The sequence below is a fragment of the Hyperoodon ampullatus genome, assembly GCF_949752795.1.
Source record: "Hyperoodon ampullatus genome assembly, chromosome: 4".
Taxonomy (NCBI): domain Eukaryota; kingdom Metazoa; phylum Chordata; class Mammalia; order Artiodactyla; family Ziphiidae; genus Hyperoodon; species Hyperoodon ampullatus.
Window position 1 is genome coordinate 42,310,712 of NC_136917.1, and position 21,192 is coordinate 42,331,903.

Here is a 21,192-nt window from a genome sequence, read left to right on the forward strand (position 1 = left end):
ACACGCAGGCTCAGCGGCCATGGCTCACGGGCCCAGCCGCTCCACGGCATGTGGGATCCTCCCGGACCGGGGCATGAACCCACGTCCCCTGCATTGGCAGGCGGACTCTCAACCACTGCGCCACCAGGGAAGCCCATGAAGTTTACATTTTAATGAGGTGGACAGGATGAAAATAAACACATATATACATAACATGCTATGTCATGTTGTGATAATTGCTCTGAAGAGGAATAAAGCAGGTAAAAGTACAGCCCAGGAATCAACAAACACTTCCTGTAAAGTGCCAAATAATCAATATTTTAGGCTTTGTGGGCCATATGATCTGCCTCAACTACTAAACTCTGCTGTTGTAGGGTGAAAGCAACCATAGACAATACAAATGAGCCTGGCTGTGTTCCAGTACATTATTTACAAAACCAAGCAGTGGTAGTGGTGTGATTTGGCCCACAGGCCATACTCTTGCCAACTCCTGGTATAGACTCGATAGCAGGAACATGCTATTTTTTTAAGGGAATCTAAGAAGACCACTTTGATGAAATGACATTTAAGCCATAAAGAAAGAGATCCTTTATGCATAGACTGTAAAAGAGGATTCCATGCAGAGGGAAGCGTAAGTACAAACGACGGGTGGTGAAAACATGCTTGGTGATGAAGCAAGGAAGCCAGGGTATCTGGAGCTAAGCAAGCAAGGGGGACAGAACTCACAGCGTATCTTCCATGAACACCCTTCATAATGCCTGGGTTCCACTGTTGTATGTACAACAGTCATGAGTTTTCATGATCGTGCCTTTGATTATTATAATAAAAATATAATGAATATTTGCTATTTTTCTTTGCCCAGCACCCAGTCCCCCTCCCAGTAACACCACCTCAGTTTTCCTTTTGAGAACTGACCCCTTCTTTATCTCACTCCCAGGCATTTCCCACTGTAGCTCCAGCAGTGGAATATGAACCAGGCCATGCTAACCAACAGATTCCATCATCCGGTCATGATGACTCATTCAAGGATGGGCATATGGCCCAAGTCAGTCCAGTCAGAGTAAAAACAAGGACTTTGTTGGATTTATATTTGGAAGGTAAGCCCTCCTCCTGTTCACCAGCAGAGGTGATGACCAAATACAAGATTGGAAAACAGAGCTAAGAGATGGTAAGAGAAAGACAGAGACTGAATTTTGGTCACATTATTCGAGCCACTGAATCTAGCCTGAAGCTGGCTACCACTGAACTTTTCTACCACACAAGGCAATAAATCTCCCCGCCTCTGGCTTTGAGTTGGATTCATAGAAATTACAACCAAATGAGTCCTGACAGATAAACACGTGCTATTCCATTTGCCAAGAAAGCACTCTCCCTATGTGTTTTTTCCCTCCAATCCAAACTCAAGACCTAGTTCAAATACTCCCTTCATTTACAAAGCTTTCAAAATTCTCTCTGGGATACCACCCTACTACATCTAGAGTCTGTAATTCTGGAGTCACTTTGCTTCTATCCTTCTAAGAAGCTTGTTTTCTGCTTGGGCTCTCACATATTGGCATGTGTGTCTTATCTCCCTGATAAGATACCTCCCTGAAAGAGCAGGAACAATAACCACTTCATCTCTATATCTCCATAACTCCAATAACAGTAAAGATATCTTATATATAAATGTACGTGTGCATGTGTGTGTGTGTATACACACACACACACACATATATATTTAATGAATAAACACTACTAAGAACACCCTACTCTTTTCATCATAATTATCAATTACCAGGCTGCAGTACAGAGTTTCATCAAAAACTAATTCAAAAGGCTAAATGCATCAGACCACATTTAAATTTCTATAAATCTTATGTTAATTTAAATGGCTTTAGATTTAATTAAAAATGTTTTTCAATTGATAGTAACTTGAATAATTAGCATCAAGTGGCATCTAGAGGACATATTTAAAAAACTAATCTAGAGTATAAAGAGACCTAATTAACAATTAGAATAACATTTTATAATTTTGCTTTGTTTATAAGGGCTATAATGTCCAATTCATTGTTCAATGAAACTGGTCATTAATGAAGATCAAAATTATGTTTTCCCTGGTGTCTCCATGAAGATGCCTCTTAGCGCTGGCTTTTATGTTGCCTACTTTTGCTGCTTTTTAAAGGCCACTGCTGACTGGTATTTCATACCTTTGTTCTGTAATTAAAGTTAAATGATACCATGCCTCATCCTGCATGCTAATTTTACACCTTTTTGGTTATTAAATGAACGGGCTTGGCTATAAACTTAAATTCTCTTGTGTAAGACCTAAATAGATACCTTTGTAATATGGAAAACCTAAGGGTGACAAAGACATTGATGCCCGTGTGAAGAAAGACAGGGTCTGGTACCTGAATGAAAGCAAGGCCCTGAAGCCTAGGGGCATGGAGGCCCCGTGTGGAGAGTCAGGGAAGTAGGTGCTGGAGAGGCGGGGAGTGTGACAGGGCGATTGGTAAGTTCAGCTGCAAGTGATGAAGTGAAAGTGATGGAGAGACATCCAAGCTGAAAAGTCCAGGTTTTTGGAAATGTGGAACTAGAAATGAGAAGACAGTTCAAGGCAAATACAGATTTGAGGGTCACCTGAAAAGGGCAATTATTGAAACTGTATGTAAGTATGGGATTTTCCATAGAAACTGAAAAAAGAAAACTAAGGACTGACCCAGGGGCAAGTCCCTATGTGGTGCCAGGAGTGAATCCACGTCCCTGAGTAAGTGAAAGAAGAGGTAGTGAAGGAAGTGGAGGGACAGTTACAGATGTGGGAAAACTGTGGGAAGAGTGGTGTCCCTAGAAGCCAGAAATGAGGGGAAGAAGTGGACAACTGTGGCCCAGTTCTCTTTCCCGCTCAGTATGATGCAACGTGCTAGGGAGTTCAGGGAAGTTGAAGATCACTGTGACAGAGGTCATCAGGCGCAGGGGGTAAGACTGCCTGGATTCAGGTCCTGACTCTGCCAGTTTCCCTCTGTGAAACTGAGGACAAAGTTCACAGCCCTCCGTGCCCCAGTTTGCCCCTCTATAAATCAAGGTGACGAGCCAGGTTCCTCTAAGATTGTGCTGTGGATCAAATGCATTTACTCATGGCAAGTGACAGGCATCTTGCACAGAATAAGCCCTCAGTGTGTGTTTGCTCTATTTATATTGTAGCTTTTCTGGAGCAAAGTGGAAAAAGCTGAACCTTGACTCCAATGAGAGCTACCAGCAAAGTGGTGGCAAAATGACTGAGCTGTGACTGTCTTAGGTCAGTGTTCTTTAGCCTAGTGGTCCCCAACCTTTTTGGCACCAGGAACCAGTTTCATGGAAGACAATTTTCCACGGACTGGGGAGGGGGGCGATGGTTCAGGTGGTAACGCGAGCGATGGGGAGCGGCAGATGAAGCTTGGCTCACTTGCCTGCCACTCACTTCCTGCTCTACAGCCTGGTTCCTAATAGGCTGTGGACTGGCAGCGGTCTGCAGCCCGGGGGTTGGAGATCCCTGCTTTAGCCTACATTAGAACCACCTACAGCTTACTGGCCCTACTCTTGAGTTTCTGATCAATAGGTCTAGGGTGGAGCTTGAGAATTTGCATGTCGAACAAGTAGACCACAGCTGATGCTCCTAATTTAAGGACCATGCTCTGAGAACCACTGTCTTTGAGTGGAAGGAAAGACCCTACAATTTTGGGAATTCAACCCAGGCCTTCAATCCCTATCTTCAAAAGGTGTTTTCTCTTCTGACCCTAGCTGTGTTCAGGAAATCTACCAGTCCAAACGTAACTGATATCTGAACACTCCTACAAGTCCTAAGCCAACTTCTGATTACCTTCTTCTGTGAACATACAAGGGCTATGTACAATTTTAGAACTTGATGGGTTCCCTGAAGTCCAAGTGGAACAGCAAAAACCATCACCAACACAACAGTCAGCACGTAGAGTGCTGACCTTGTACCAATCACTGTGCTGATAATCAGTACATATACTGTACCATCTACTTCTCCGAACTCCTGAGAGAGTCAGGCATTATTACACCATGTCACAGAGTAGAAGGAAGCCTAGAAAGGTAAAGTGACATATCCCAAGGCACTGGCTGACAAATGACAGAAACCAGGATTAAACCTGTTCTCTCAACCACTCAACTACACAGCTCTTGCCTGCTCTTTTTACCCCAGGAAACACATGCATTATGAAACGTCAGCAACTGCTGTCTGCCTACATGATTCCTCCATATCTTTTCCAGGATAAAAGTTTCCAGAGAGTCGAACTGTTCTTTATGAGGTGTGGCTACTAGTCCTTTAGCCAGACTATTCAAGGTCCTTGGAGTGTGCCCAAGGTAGTCATTATCCTGAAAACTGAATAGGTGGGTGTGGTTATCCAGAGAGGAGTATAAACAATTGTTCTGAGCCCATGGGTTAAGCAACTGTTTCCAAGAGACATTATCTCCTTAGGGTTACTATTATCTTCTACTGCTTGTGCTTACTCAGCTATCAACTAAAATTACTGATTTATTTACAGATGTTTCTTACTGTATTCATTCATTCTTACTTCCATTCTTTATTGTATTCCTCTCTCTGTTTTATACGTGTAGAAACTAAAGCTTAAAGAGAAAAAGAGACTTGGATAGGGTCACTCAGATCGTAAATGCTTGAGCAAAGATTCAAACCCAGGTATGTTAGCCTCCACAACAAAATACGCATCCAGATTCCAACCTTCCAAGAGTTTGAGCAGTCTGATGACTCAAAAAGACAAACTTCTCATTAAGCTGAAAATGAAATTGCCTAAACTTCTAGTTGCACACCATATGGCTGAATCCCAGATGACAGGAAGCTCATTTCTGCAACACACTAGGCTCGTTTCACTGAGTAGGTTGATGTGAGATTTGTGGGCTGGTCATTTCCTCTTCTTTTCAGCATTGGTAGCAGCAGTGGTATTTATTATGATGCTTCCTTTCTACATTTTTACACGAAAAAGCAAATGCTTCTGATGATGGATAGAGACAGATTTTATCCTAAATCATTCTGTAAGTGAAATATCACAAGCACAAGAAACAACAGCAGCAAAATTATCCACCTGCCTTCAAGCGACCAAATGCTACAATCATCTTCCAATCCTTAGTTTATGTCACGATAGGGGAGGGTGGGGGGAGTTCTTAAATGATACCATCATTGAGTTTTGTACACTAGGATGAAACCACAGTGTTAGGACATCTAAAATATCTGTATCTTTGCAAAGTCAGATTTTAAAGCAGTGAGGTGACTCACGAAGCACCAGAGACTAATGGGAAGTGCCAAACACCATTTGTACAAAATGATCTCGGCATGAGATATGATCACTTTTTCCCCTGAACAGTTATTGTAGAACTGGTAGAGCAAAATACTCTTGACTAAGAGGATAGCTTAACGTTTCTGCGTTTTTTCCCCCCAAAACTTAGAACTAACATAGAAAGTGCCATTTCTACGAATAATAGAGAAAAACATTCATTGTGAGAGTTGGCAAAGGTCTTAGAACTACACTTATGTGTAGCCATGTGCATTGAGGGTGGAGTCCATAGGCAAGGATTTGAACATCAGTCCCACCACTTACTGGTACTTGATCTTGGCAAGTTTCTTCACCTTTTCAAGCCTTAGTGTACTCATCTAAAAATGGGACCAATTTGAGGAGGCAGCAAAGTATAGTGCTTTAATGTGAAGCAGTCTGTATTCAAATACCTGGCTGGGAATCCTGGCTCTCACCCTTTACTATGGCTCACCTCTCCCTATAGCTCAGTTCCGTCATCTGTAAAATGGGGATGATAAAAACGGTGCCTGCCTCACAAGGTGTTGGTGAGGTCTAAATGTAATAATGCACATAAAGCATGCTACTTGGATCATGGCAAGTGGTCAGTAGACTTTACCTTTCTTTTTTTTTAAAGACTATCTACTTAAGGGGTTTTAAAAATAAGTTCTAAGAGGTCTCCCAAGGACAGAGTCGGGGGGAAGAATGAAGCTATACAGCTTAACCTTTATGCCTTAAAAGCCCCATCCACAACCCAGAGCAGTGTTGTTCTTTTTTTTTTTTTTTTTTTTTTTGTGGTACGCGGGCCTCTCACTGTTGTGGCCTCTCCTGTTGCGGAGCACAGGCTCCGGACGCGCAGGCTCAGAGGCCATGGCTCACGGGCCCAGCCACTCTGCGGCATGTGGGATCTTCCCGGACCGGGGCACGAACCCGTGTCCCCTGCATCGGCAGGCGGACTCTCAACCACTGCGCCACCAGGGAAGCCCAGTGCTGTTCTTTTATACATTTTATTGATTGGGGTTTGGTATGAAATTTTATTTTTAAAAGTTTCTGTTGCTAAGTTTTAAAAAATTGTTTGCAACTTCTGCTCTAGACAACTCTCATTTTACAGATAGGAAAAAGCAAGGCCCTGAAAGACAAAGGAATTGTTCCATCCCAGTGAGCACCTGACCAGCGATTAGACCGCCCCTGGCTCGCTGCCTCTGCACCCGGCCCTCCCATGCCATTGAGCTCTGTCAGGATGGCCACTGCCATCTTCTGACTCTGCTGAGCCTGATGCTGGTCAGAACGATGCTGAAGTTTTGACACTGACAGAGGAAAGCATAATGGGGCCAGTAAGAGTGATAGGGGAGTCAGGGGTAAATACAGGTGGGAGAGTAGAGGGTGAGTGTGTGTGTGGGGTGTGTGTGTGTGCATGCATGTTCACGTGTGTTATTACGTTAGGCACTCAAGATCCACTAAATATGAGAGGCTGGTGGAATATCTAGATGAAAAGGAAGACCTAGAACTCAGGGAAGATGCCAGGCCTGGGGATGGAAACTTAGGAGTCATCTAGCAAGAAAGTTAGGTATGAATGTGTATTATATCAGATAGAGAGACAGACAGACAGGCCAGACAAGCTGATGGACTGAGGGTGGAAGTGATGAACAGAAGGAAGACAGCACTAATAGAGAAGAAAGAAGATGCAGGGTGCAACTAATAATGTAGACAGCAAATAATAAGTTCAAGTACAAATAACATAATAATTTAAGTTAATAACATCTAGCACTTAGTGAACACTTACTATTTTTTAGCCAACTTACTAACCACTTTCCATAGATTATTTCATTCAATCCTTCCAGTCTCAGAAGGTAGATACTTCTATTACCCCCATTTTATAGATGAGCAAAACATAGGTGTAGAGAGGTTAGCTAACTTGCTTTAGGTCACACAGCTATTAAAGGACAGAGATAGCATTAAAATTATAGCAGGTAAATTCCAGAGTCTGAGCTTTTAACTGGTACTCATAGAGAGCAAGAGAAGGAAAAGCAGGATTAGTATTAATAGTAGCATGAGTTATTAACAGCAGCAGCACTGAATGAGTACTATTTTGTGCTCGGCGCTGTGATAACTGTGTATAACATGATCTAACACAATCTGATTGAGCCCTACGGAGAACTAGAGGAGGTAGATGTTCTTAGCCCTATCGAGCACAAAAGGAAACTGGTTCAGTGATGTTGGTAATTTGTCTAAAATCACACAGCTAGTAGGTGACAGAGCCCAATGAAAAGCTAGGTTAGCTCCAGTACCAGAACTCTTAAACCACCCTGCTAGACCATTTCGGTGTACAGCCAAATTCAATGATTCCAATAGCGGAAGCAACAGAGAAATTCCTGTTTTTACGAATAAATTCTTGGGTCCTTACAACAGAACTTCTAATTCAGTAAGTCATGCTTGGATCTGTGAACTTGAACTAGTCAGAAGTTCCCTACATGATTCTTAATTTACAACCAGGTTTAGTAATCACTACAACAACGTATACAAGTCTTGACTGCTTATTGCAGGACTGCCAACCTGTGAGGATTAGTACATTTCTTGGTATGAGCACACATCCCCACCCGAAGCTTGATGTTGGCAGACGTGCCACAAACACTCAGGATTTGAGAAACTTTTAAGGTGGGGACTGGGAGGTCCATCATCCTTGCTTTGACAGAGTAAAATCACCTTTACAGGTAATTAGCTGAAATCGCTCTTCTAGACGCCATTTAACTTTTCCTCTAAAATGTACACAGTAGCATTAAACCAGTTCAATGACTGAAGTTTACTTACCTAAAACTCTTAATCTCTCAGCTCCTACTACCACTTCATTGTTGTCTGCAGAGAAGAGCAATTTTCCAGAAACCGTCTTTACCTCGAACTTTTTGCCATAAGCTTCTACAGCTTTTGGCCCTAGAAGGGGGAGAGAGAGAATACATTAGTTCCATTGCATTCAATTATAAAGAGCTTTTCGCAGAACATATACATCTGACAAGATTGTATTGGACTTTAATGTAAGTGGATTGGTTTTCAGAAACTAGCTGTGACAATTAGCCTCATGACTCTAGCCATATCTTGTCAATTACTTTTAATCATACTCTCTCCAGCTATGATTTTAAAAACCATTATGTCCTTCCTCCAAACTAATGCTTGAGTGAGATTTCCCTCAGCTAACCAGCAAATTACTTTCAAATACTTGTAGATTTTGGTTTGCATTTATGAAAGCACAAAATACTCACCACCTCTTGAAGGACCGGCATATCTTTGGCCAGCCCTAACTGTTGGAAAGGGCACCTTTAAATTCAGCTGAAATCTGCCTCACTCTTTCTACCCTTGACCTGCTGGCTGCATCTGACACAAGTATATGTCATTTCTTGACAGAAGAGGCTACAATATCTTGCAATTAATTGCCTTGAAAGTTACTGAGTCTTTCATGATAGAATTTCATTCAATAAAAAATAAATTTTAGAGGTTTTATCATATCACAACAGATACTATTCTTGAAGATGAGGCTACAGTAGCGGCAAAAGGAAGACAAAGTCCCTGATCCCTTAGCACTTACCTGTGATAGAGACAGACAGACAGACATTTAAACATGTGTTAATAAATCAACCAGAAAACTGCAGAGAGGTTTAGGTATTATGGAAAAAGTAGAACAGGTGTGTTAGAATTCTTAAAAAAAACAAAAAACAAAAACATAGAGCTACCTAAATACCTGAAGTTCAGAAGGCTCCAAAAAGCTAGACTACAGAAATGCATCAGAATAACCTGGGGGTGTCATCATTCTCAATGATAATAGCTGAGATCAAAAAGGAATTTATCTTTTGGTCTGGAAATTCACATAGAAAAATATTTGAGGGTAGAGTCCAGAAAGCTTATATTTTTTCCAAAACTGCCCAGGAGATTCTGATACAACTGTCCCTCAGTATCTATGGGGGATTAGGTCTAGGATACCCTTCAGATATCGAAATCCATGGATGTTCAAGTCCCTTATATAAAACGGTGTGATACTTGCATATAACTTATGCATATTCTCCTGTATACTTTATTTATTTTTATAAAATTTATTTATTTATTTATTTTTGGTTGCATTGGGTCCTTGTTGATGCACACGGGCTTTCTCTAGTTGTGGCGAGCGGGGGCTACTCTCTGTTGCAGTGTGCAGGTTTCTCATTATAGTGGCTTCTCTTGTTGCGGAGCATGGGCTCTAGGTGCTTGGGCTTCAGTAGCTGTGACACTCAGGCTCAGTAGTTGCGGCTTGCGGGCTCTAGAGTGCAGGCTCAGCAATTGTGGCACACGGGCTTAGCTGCTCTGCAGCATGTGGGATCTTCCTGGACCAGGGCTCGAACCTGTGGCCCCTGCATTGGCAGGTGGATTCTTAACCACGGCACCACCAGGGAAGCCCCTCCTGTATACTTTAAATTATCTAATTACTTATGATACCTAATACAATGTATGCTGTGTAAATAGTTGCAAATACAATATAAATACTATGTAAACAATTGCCAGCATGGGACAAATTCAAGTTTTGCTTTTTAGATCTTTCTGGAATTTTTCCCCCAAAATGTTTCTACCGGTAGTTGGTTGAATACAGGAATGTGGAACTCGTGGATATGGAGGGCCGACTGTATAGCATTTTTGTTTCCTTCTAGTTATTTTTCAAGACAGTGTCACTTATTAGTAAAAAGTAGTAGTCAAAGGGCCCTCAGTGCCTTCCAGGCAAAGATCACTAGGAACACACTTGGAGTTGAACAAGTTGGGTTTTTAACTCATTGCCGTGAGAGAGAACACACACCGTGGGGTACCACAGGGCTTCTCAATAAGAAGAAAGAATTTATCACAGGATCTGGCCTTATAATAGGTTATTTGGAGGCAGGGTTTAAGGAAGCAAGGTTTTGTTCTGGATTACATGCTGTCAGGTACTGGGAGTAATTTTACGATTAGCATCTTAGTAAATCTTATCTAGAGTAGGGAAGACCAGAACAATGCCAAACTGTAATGGATAAACAAACAGTAGTCATTCATATTACAGGGGGATAGGGGGAAGTCTGGTGATTCCTGTGGTTTGGATAAAAGTTTCTATTTTTCATCTATGTTCAGACATGATCAGAGTTGTGTTTGCTTTTTGTTTTTTCTCCATCCTTCATGGCCACGAGTGGCCTTGCCTGGTGTTGATGCTCTGTGAAATCATTTATGTCCACACAGAACACCAACGCTTGGCTGATAGAGCCCGACCAGCCCCTGGATGTCTGGGGCCGCTTTCCTCTTTGGCAAGACTATCACACTAAGAATCAGAAGACAAAAATTATGTCCCAACTCTCTCATTTTCTGGTAATGTGACTTTGGGCAAATCATTTGATCTTTCTGAACCTCATTTTCTGCATCTGCAAAATTGTGCTACTACCATCGATTCTATCTATCGCATAGAAAGGTTAAAAGGACTGAATTATACTGTGTTTATAAAGAGAAATTCGTAGGCAGAAAAGAGTTGTGAAATGTAGGGGACTGATCTTGTGATTATCATCACCATTGGGATCATAACCATCGCCATTTTTCTAATGTAATGGTCACAACACATTGAAATGAACAAATGGTGACCATCTCGGAGTGACCTTCCCTCATTTGCATCATCGTGTCAATTCAGCAAAACTGATCTCTTGCCAGTACATCCACACTGGCCCTCTGACAAAAAGAAGCACACTGGGGGCTTCCCTGGTGGCGCAGTGGTTGAGAGTCCACCTGCCGATGCAGGGGACACGGGTTTGTGCCCCGGTCCGGGAGGATCCCACATGCCGCGGAGCAGCTGGGCCCGTGAGCCATGGCCGCTGAGCCTGCGCATCCGGAGCCTGTGCTCCGCAACGGGAGAGGCCACAACAGTGAGAGGCCTGTGTACCGCAAAAAAAAAAAAAAAAAGAAGAAGCACACTGGAAAGGCTCTTTAATGAGTGGGGGATGGAAACAGCAGACAGAGCACACATTTCCAAATGGTATGGGACCTGGACATTGTCTTCTTTGACTGCCTTCACACTGTATGTGAGAACAAGTGAAAGCAAAGCCAAGGGCTCCCTCAAGGTCACCAAGTGAGCTAATGGCAGATCTGCGTCTGGAACTGTGCCCTAGGAATTATTCCATAGCAGAAAAGGGATGTTCATTTGTCTAGAAAGGAAAAGGATGCTGGGGCAATTAGGAGAGGAACTTTTGGAGGATGAGAGGAATTAGGAAGCTGGAGACAAGGAAGAGAGAAATCCTGAAAGAAGAGACATGTACAGTGAGGGCTTGGGATTAGGTTGCTTAGGGAGGGCTAAGATGTAGCTGTCTTCTTGGTCACAACAAACCTTCAGTAAAATCTGTATTACTTGGCAATGCTTTGAGGTTGTTACCTTTTCTTTTTAGGGGGGGAGACTGGAGATCAGGAGGTCTAGTGCTAATGAATGAATAAACGAATGAGTGAATGATCTCAGGATGGCCATGGGGTGAGCACAATTTGCCCACTCTGGATCTAGTCAGATATGGCGGTATGACTTGTGGACACAAATGCTTGGACTTTGCTTTCATGGACTTCGGCAATACCATGAGACACACCCCTGAGGCGTCAAGAACACTGGTCCGTGTGTAAACTAAGTTTACTCTGAACTTACGAATGGTGTGTGAGATACAGGAGCATGTACTGAAGAGACTGCAGCCATCAGAGAACACAAGACACCATTAAGTTATCTTGCTTTTCAAGGCTTCTGAGAATACAACATGGACTTTACCAGGGACGGAACCATTTGGGTATATAAAGCTCAGTAGTTGGTAGTTTTAGCCAAAAGCCCACAGAGCAACTGCTGGCTCCATGGTGCAGACGGCTTGTCCTTTTGTTGATTTCACCTGGGGCTTCCAAAGCTCCTGGGACATGAAAAAAAATCTTTAAAAAAAAAACAAAACGATTCTACAAAGAAATGTAAATGGAGCTGGAGACCTGCTTTTGCTCAGGAGGTCTCCTGGTGAGCTCACTTCCTCTCTGGGATGTAAAAGATCGTTATTTGTAACCTGAAACTAATCTTCAATTAATCCCTTTCTGTGCACAGTAGTGTACGTGTGAAGCACCTCCTTAATTAATCTCCTCCATCAGGATGCACTGGCCATCTCCCAGTCCTGCCAATGCCATGAATCTGGGAGCTAGAAGGACCTGGGGGCCGTGCAGTCTAATTTCTTTCCTCATCTCCCTTGATCCCGGGGCCTTTCCCCACTCTGCCTAGATGTTGTATAAGACTTCTACAACTTTCCTCCTTGCAGGTCAGAGGGTTCTCTGTTTGGACCTACTACTGAGATGATACTAAATCAGCAGCAGCATGAGTCAGGTATGCCTGTGTCACCTGGCCTGGGAACTTAACCATCATTTAAAACATTGTTTCCTGTGAAAAGATTACCTGAATTGCTAACACTGGAATTTCTTCTGGGCTTTTGAGACATGATCATTTGGTAATAAGCAGGAGAACCCTTGAATCCTCAGGCCTGCCATAGCAAACCCGGCCGCTTAGGCAAAATGATTTGCTGTCAGGTAGGTCCACCACTAAGTGTAACGGGCCTTAGGATATTTTCTCCTGGAACTGCTCTGTGCTTTCCACCATGTGCATCAATGTAAAAGGAGAACCCTGAAGGGAAACTTTAGGGGTGATCGTGCATGGGTGTATGTACTGGGAATTCTATTTGAACATATGTACTATCCTCTCTAGAAGGCATCTTGAAAGGCTGCTGCTGGCTGGTGTTAGGATGGTTTTCTGCCCATCTCATTTAATATTAGCTACCTTGTGCCTTACTTTAAGAGGTAGGGATGGAGTCTCAGCTCCAGCGGCCTGCCCTGGTCAGGGGAGGCATTAAGAAGACGGGGAAACAGAGAGGCAGGAGAGAGGAGAGAACAACAGAAGAGGAAAAGGAGAGAGAGAAAGAGGGAAGAGGCGAGAGAGAAGGGGGAGGCAGAGGGAGACAAAGGGAGATGGAGAGAGGGGGAAGGAAGAGGGGGTGAAGGAGGAGAAAAGGGGGAGTCGGAAGAGAGAAGCAAAAGGAGGAGGTGGGGAGGGAAGGGAGGGAGAAGGAGGGGGAGAGAAAGACTCTTTTCCTAAGTAACAGGCATTCGTCCGGTTCCAGCTTTATCAAAACAAAATCTCTCAAGTCAGCCAAATCTCCCATTGCAAATAAATGGCAAATGATCAAATGATCAGGCTAAACAAGTCCCTTTTGAACACGGGAATCTGGGAGCTGGAGGTCGGATTTATTTCCCTCCTGGAGGCAATTTTCACACACACTGCTTAAATCATTGCTTACTGAAGCTGTTTATTTAATTATTTAGCATCGCGACTGCGGGCCACATGTTAGAGCAGCGAGGCCGCTGAGCTGGGCGCGCGCTGGAAGAGCAATTTTATGGATTACGGGCTCTGCCACAGCCGTTCCCCCAGTGGGAGCCAGTCCAGGTCACCCACCGGCTGTGGCTCTCCAGACATACACATCTGGTGGCGGGAGAGTGAGGCTCTTTCCGCAGCAAGACTCTGGGCACAAAGGCACCTGCCTCCCCGTGGCATTTGGATTAGTGGGGCTCCAGATGTTTTAGTCCCAGTAATGTTTCAGGACATTTGGGCAACCGGCTTCTCGAAACATCCATCTGTATACATTTCTTTCAGCCCTGAAGCCAAACAAATGGCATCCTCTGTCTGCAAGTGTAACAATGCCGTTCAGACATAGCCCTCCCTTTCCCCTTCTGCTGTGGAGGTGCATAACAGCTCCTATTTACCGCTGCTCATAACCTACAGAGGGGGCGCTGGTCATACCACCCAGCGTGTTACCGCGACCATGAGGCCCATGTTCATCATTACAGTCATTATGGTGAATAACCAATCCTTGTTTAACTTTCAGGACTGTGCAGCTTAAACCCCACTGGGTGTTTTCCACGGCTGTTAGGAGCAGATCTGCCCTATGAAAAGGAACTACACAAACATATTCAGTCGGGGTACATCTGCATCTCGCAATTGAGCTAGGTTCAAAGTCAGCACGTACGGCAAATATGGCATGGGTTCAAACTATCATCACAAATCCCTTTTACAACCCATAAAGTATGATGTGCATGGTTCTGTGTATACTGTGCTCTCTTCCAGTTAATACAGCACAGCCAGCTTTTCCTCTGGCACTGGAGCAGAGAGCTTTCCTGTGGCTGAGCACCAGCTGAAGCAGCTGGTGTTTAGGGGCCACGCTACGTGAAAAATAGTTTATTCTTCTTCCCCACCCCCTAAACGAGTATCATCAGATTTGCATAAGTTAAACGTGTGTATAGGATGAGACTCTGCCCTTGAGTAGCATCAGGGAACACATGCTTTGTTCTCTTTTCCGACACTGTAAGATGTGCGAGCAGACTTCCCTTCTTTAGATACATCACATGGTGTTTCATTCAACCTTCCATTGTATGTTTTTTGAGTGCTTACCCTGGACCAGACACTGCTAAGTTCTTTCTTCTCTTACCTGTTATCAGCTGAGTTAGGACTTTAGTCTGTTCGTTGAGGATGTTTACTGTAACGTTTCTGGCAGATTTGAAGTACAGGGCATTCCCCTGTAATAAGAAAATTAGAGAAACATATGAAAATGGCAGCAGATATTTTTTTCATTATAGGTTATTACAAGATATTGAGTATAGTTCTCTGTGCTATACAGTAGGTCCTACTGTTTATATATTTTATATATGGTGGGAGCAGATTTCTAAACAAAACTGTAATCCCCACTCTCCGTGGGGCTGAGCTGATCTTAGCCAAGTTCTAATTGATGTATCTTTCTTTGAAAATTCTAAATGTTTAATGATCCCCACATACATGATAATTAATTGGCATTCAATCAGAATGGATTTTCCCCAAAGAGACACACAGACAGACACACTCCAAAGAGATTTCATACACACACACACACACACACACACACACACACACACGTTTGTTGAATCAAAGAAAACAAGGACACAGAGCCCTTTAGATCTTACTGTAGATGTTAGTTAGCTCTGGTACATGGAATGATCAGGAGTGAATGATAATCTCCTACTCTCACCCTTTCTAGTTCACAATTTCTCCGAAAAACTATGCAGAGTTCTTAGTGGAGAGGAAAATGCTTGTGGAAAACACTCCACGTTTCCCCCTCCAGCAGCTCCACTGGCTGTGACAATCCAGGTGCTCCTCAGAAAGATGGAAATCTTTTTGTAGAATGTTTGCCACGCATGGATACAAAACCCAGAAGGATCCAGCATCTCCAAGGTGGCCTCTGCCGCCCCTTTCTTCCTTTTCTTTCTCCAGATTTCTTTTCCTCCAGGCATCCTGTGCCTTCAACCCATCTCCCTTTAATCAAAAAGGGCACCTGATCCCCCTCCCACATGGTGGCAGACATTTCTGAGAATGACTCAGAACAGAGGCTGGCACACTTTTTCTATAAACGGCCAGATAATAAATATTTTAGGTTTTGTGGGACATATCATCTCTGTGTTAACTATTCAAATCTTCTGCTTTAGCGCAAATGAGCCATAGACAATACATAGACAAACGGGTATGGCTGTATTCCTGTAAAACTTTCTTCGTGGATAATGATATTTTGATTTCATATAATTTTAAACTTAATATAATCTTATTTTGTCATAAAATATTACTCTTCCTCCCCCTGCCTTTCCCCCACCAAACATTTAGAAATGTAGAAACTATCTCAGTTCACTGGCCAGATGAGAACAGGCAGAGGGCTGGATGTAGCCCATAGGCCATATTTTGCCAACCCCCAGCTTAGACATTCTTCCTTTCTTGGAGTAAACTAAAGCCATAAACAAAAGGACGAATCCCTGACAAAACACGTCAGTAACCAGATGGTTATTAGGAAGAAGAATGCGGGTGGTCATCCTTGTCTTTCCAAACCCTTGTTACCACGTGGCATGTACCTGCCTGAAAATTCAGTTAAACCACTATGAATCGAGTCCCAAATACAGAAAAACCACTGCGCCACGAGTTGTCAGGAAAATGAAGATAGGAGAGACGCTCTTCACCTTCTAAGTCTTACATTCCAGTGGGGACAATGACGCAGCACACACACCTACAATACCAGGCAGAGGACCGTAAGGGTGATAAGAGAGCCGCAAACAGTGTGCGGGAACTTTCCTGAAGGGTGAGACTGTTCCTGGCTTAAGGCTGTGGAGTGAGATGCAAAGGGGATGATCATGCTGAGCTGAACGTGGAACAGAATGTAGACAGGCTTTTCCGAAGATGGAATGAGAAAACGAGGACGGTTGTGGCCTGACTGTCTCATGTCTTTCTTTTTCGAAAACAGGTGATTCATGGGCCCAGCCCAGGGCCTGCAGACGGTGCAGTGGCAGAGCTGTGCTGACAGGCAGCTCGGGCCAAGGTCTGAGGTAGTTTTCACAAGGCGGAGAAGACGGATGGGGCGGCCACCACCAAGGCGTTTTCCACACGCTGATGGTCTTGAGCCGTGGTCCTTCTCACCCGAGGTTAACTGCTAAAATGGATAACTGACCCACTCAAGCCCTGAGAAACCAGTTAACCTTGGGTGAGAGCTCTTGTCCTACTGTTGAGGAGAGAGAGAACTTCTGCCACATCTGGGCAACCACTGATTCACTGTGCCCCTTCCCCACCCACCCCGTAGCTTGAAATTAAAATTTTGCCTGATGAATAAGGTTTTTTTGTTCTGTTTTGGTTTTTGTTTATTACTTGGATCAGGGAAGAAGAAATACATTGAATCTAATATTGACACAGGTTTTTTTTCCCCCCCATCCATTAGGAAACAGGTATTAACCTAAAATAGTTTCTTTGCCATTGCTTCTGGCAGGGCTTAACTGTGCTACTTCAAACTTACAAACAATTCAAGCAATGTGAGAATTCAGAACCTGGAACCTGCCTAGGAGGATATAGGTGTCTAGAAGTTAAAGCACTAACTCTTCATATGTTGAGCAACCTGGCACTGCAGAGAGACGGGTGACCCGGAATCAGACAACTGGATAAACTCCATGGCCACTGGCCAGTGTGCGACCTTGAGCAAACCACTTAATCATTCGGTGGTTCATTCTCTGCAACATCAATATCAGCAGCAGCTCAGGGCTGACATAACTGAGCCCTCTCTATGAGCCACGCACACAGTAGAAGCCCTGGAGTCAAGCTACCTAGTTTCCAAGCTCCATTCTACCACCTCTCAGTTGGGTGGCTTTGGGCAAGTAACTTAAGTGTTGTAAGCCTCAGTTTCTTGATATGTGACATTGCACATATTATTATTAAATTATTAAAAGACACATCTTATTAACATTATTAAATTCTCTATGTAATGAACTGTGTTCCAGGCACACAGTTAAGTCCTCTGTAGTTGGTACGGTTAGGGGAGGGGGCAGACGGGGCAGGTTAGTGACAGAGGCAGGGGGAGGGGGAGGGGGAAAGAGAGGAAGAGGAGGGGGAGGGGGAAAGGAGGGAGGAGGAAAAGGATGACCTTTCTTTGTATTACCTAATCCTTATAACCTATCTGTGAACTAAGTCAGGGGTATCCTCTACATCCAATATTCTGTTTCCAGATTTCAAAGGATCTCCCTTTAGTGGCCGGTTCACTATTATCTTTCAAATCCCAGTATCTTCAAACGTATCTGCCTGCCCTTAATATTCACAAAATTCTATTGAGGACAAAAAAAAAATCTCTACAGCTTTGATCAAGGTTTGTAGCAAGAGATAAAATAAAGCCAGCCATTCCTTTTTATTGCTAGGCCAAAATATTAACATATAGCATTAACTGGTCTATGATGCTTAACACGCTGGGAAACAGTCTTTGCTACATGAGGGTTTAAACAAAGAGCCTCATTCTAGCCTGGGACACCTTGCTATAATCCTCTCATATACACTACCTGGTAACAGGATGATCACCAGGAAAAAAGCACAAACCACCAGCTAACAAACTCTGACTCAGCTGGGTCAGTGCCATTTTATTTGGCTCTCTGGCTCGCTTTACTGAGGTTAAACCAGGAAACAGCAGCCAAGCGAAGCATCTCTGCGGTCTCTGTGGTATCAGAACCAGTAGGGGAAACACTTTATGAGGAGAAGCTAAATTCTGCTCTCTCAGCTGCTTCTCTTTCCTGTCTCCCTCCCACTCACCATTGCAGCCTCTGGGCCTCAGGAGGTTAATTTCTGTCCCAGGACAGCCTGCTCTGGGGCCAGTGACTTTCACTAAATGACTTCAAGGCAACCATCCAAGGACAAGGGGCTTATGGGGAACCCGAGGGAGGCTCAGCCCCGCCTGGCGGAAAGGAAGGAGTCTGGCAAACCCGAGGGTGTTTGATGATGATTATCTGAGCTCTGGACCGGAGCAAGTCAGTCTGTGGCCAATCAGCCCAGATTCTCCTGGACACAGGGTGAGGCTGCTTGGGACATGAGGAAGGGGGACACACACCATTTCTCCCACTTTGGGAGATCAGGACACTCCACATCAGGACTCTCCCCAAACAACTAAAGCATGCAGCATTTGGATGGAGAAGAACCCCCATCGTATCTGTTTCTCTAGAGCAGAACAGAATCACACATTTTCTTGATGACGCAAGACCACTGCAATGAACATTATCTATCCCACAATGCTTTCCAGGGACTACTGTATGCATGTGGCTATTTGAACACTAAATGGCTCCATCATGCTGACATTTTAAAATAAGCGTATCTGATTTTTTGAAATGTATTATTTGTTCTCATATGAAGGCAGTCCATATAAACATCAACTACAAAGCTTATATTGAAGAGCAGTGGTTCATACCTCTCACCACCTTGAAAGCAAGAGCTTTCAACTTGCCAGGATTCTCCTTCTGGTACTTCCCTCCCTATGGCCCAAAATATACTTCTGTGCTATCTCTTATCTATTGACTTTAGACGTTATCCACTGAATTTCTCCAATGGTATGGACTCTTCCATGCAATTTTGGTCAAATCAGTATTCAGAATCTACATTATTATGATTATGCATAATATTGTCCACAGCTGAGTGAAGTCATGTTCTTTGATTACAGTTCCTTTTTCTTTCTTGTACACTTTTTTTTTTCTTTTTGTAGAGTCAATAAATGCGTCATTTAAAAAAATGCTTTATTTTCTACTTTTGTTTTTTTCTTCCCAATGTTGAATCCTTTTTCTTTAGGTTCTATATTCTGGGAAATAACCTCAGCTTTAAGTTCCAATATTTCTGCTGATTTAAAAAAAAAAAATTTTCTACAGTACTTGTAATTTTCAAGAGCTTTTTCTTATTCTTTGAAACTTCATTTTATACCATTCCTTCTATGTTTGACTGACACATTATCCTCTCCTAGACGAAATAAAAATGCTCTTTGGAAGCTCTGGGTTTCTGGAAGAGTAAACCTTGCCATATGGAATTGGGGAACTGGCTAATTCAATGGAAAACCTCCAAATGTCAGCATCTGTGGGCAGTCAGTACCTGTGGGCTAGTTTCATCAAAGAGGAACTCTCTAAACTCTTTCTGACATTTCATTGTTAGTGCAAAGAAATGCAACAGATTTCTGTATGTTAATCTTGTATCCTGCTACTATGCTAAATTCATTTATCAGTTCTACTAGTTTTTGTGTGGAGTCTTTAGGGTTTTCTATATATAGTATCACATCATCTGCATATAATGACAATTTTGCATTTTATTTTTTTAACATCTTTATTGGAGTATAATTGCTTTACAATGGTGTGTTAGTTTCTGCTTTATAACAAGTGAATCAGCTATAGATATACATATATCTCTATATCTCCTCCCTCTTACATCTCCCTCCCACCCTCCCTATCCCACCCCTCTAGGTGGTCACAAAGCACCAAGCTGATCTCGCTGTGCTATGAGGCTGCTTCCCATTAGCTATCTATTTTACATTTGGTAGTGTATAGATGTCCATGCCACTCTCTCATTTGTATGTCATTTGCCTTCATCATTATATAGTGTCCTTCTTTATCTTTCTTTATGGTCTTTGTTTTAAAGTCTATTTTGTCTGATATGAGTATTGTTACTCCCGCTTTCTTATCATTTCCATTTGCATGAAATATCTTTTTCCATCCCTTCACTTTCAATTTACGTGTGTCCTTTGCCCTGAAGTGGGTCTCTTGCAGACAGAATATTATTATCCAATCTGCCACTTTATGTCTTTTGATTGGAGCATCTAGTCCATTGACATTTAAGGTAATTATTGATAGGTATGTGTTTATTGCCATTTTGAACCCAGTTTTCCAGTTGATTTTGTATTTCTTCTCTGTTCCTTTCTTTTTGTTTTTGTTTTTCCTTTTGTGGTTTGATGGTTTTCTTCTGTATTATACTTGAGTTCTCTTCTTTCTAGTTTTTGTGAATCTGTTGTATGTTTTTGATTTGTAGTTACCCTGTTTTGTTTTTCAAGTATGTTAACCCATTATTATATTTACTTGCTTTAGACTGATAGTAATATAGGCTCAAACACATTTTTAAAAAAATCTACATTTTCTTACTACCCTCCCCAGCACTTTATGATTTTTATTACCTCTTTAACAACTTCATGTTTATCCTTTTGCTGTTCATTGTAATCATCACTTTCACACACAAAAATTTTTTTTAAATCTATGTACTGGCTCATTTAAGTGATTTATTTTCCAGTTGCCATTTTCTCTCTCCTACAGATTTTTGCCTCCTTTCTATTTAGAGAAGGCTTTTCAATACTTCTGGATGGTTTAACTTTCTAGATAACAATCCACCTATCTTCTGATAGGCTGGGAAGAGGTACTTCCTAGCTGGGTCAATTGGGGATGGGATCTGGGTATATATGCTGAGTTTAACTGGTCTTTATGCAGATTTTCCAACCAGTCCTTTTTGTCAGCCTCACTCCAGAGTGCATCATGACTGTTGTTGGCCCTAGGCACTGTACCTCAAGTGCTTTGTGGA

General features: G+C 42.8%; 1 protein-coding gene across 1 annotated transcript in view; it reads right to left on the bottom strand.

Moving 5' to 3' along the window:
* SGCD (sarcoglycan delta) overlaps positions 1-21,192 on the bottom strand; it is a gene marked incomplete at both ends in the record, with an annotated part of 382,328 nt that overhangs the window by 127,547 nt on the left and 233,589 nt on the right. The window contains 2 exons of the mRNA XM_079702292.1: positions 8,067-8,186; positions 14,765-14,852. Of these exons, the coding sequence (XP_079558418.1) occupies positions 8,067-8,186; positions 14,765-14,852 (208 nt within the window). The remainder of the gene's footprint in view (positions 1-8,066; positions 8,187-14,764; positions 14,853-21,192) is intronic.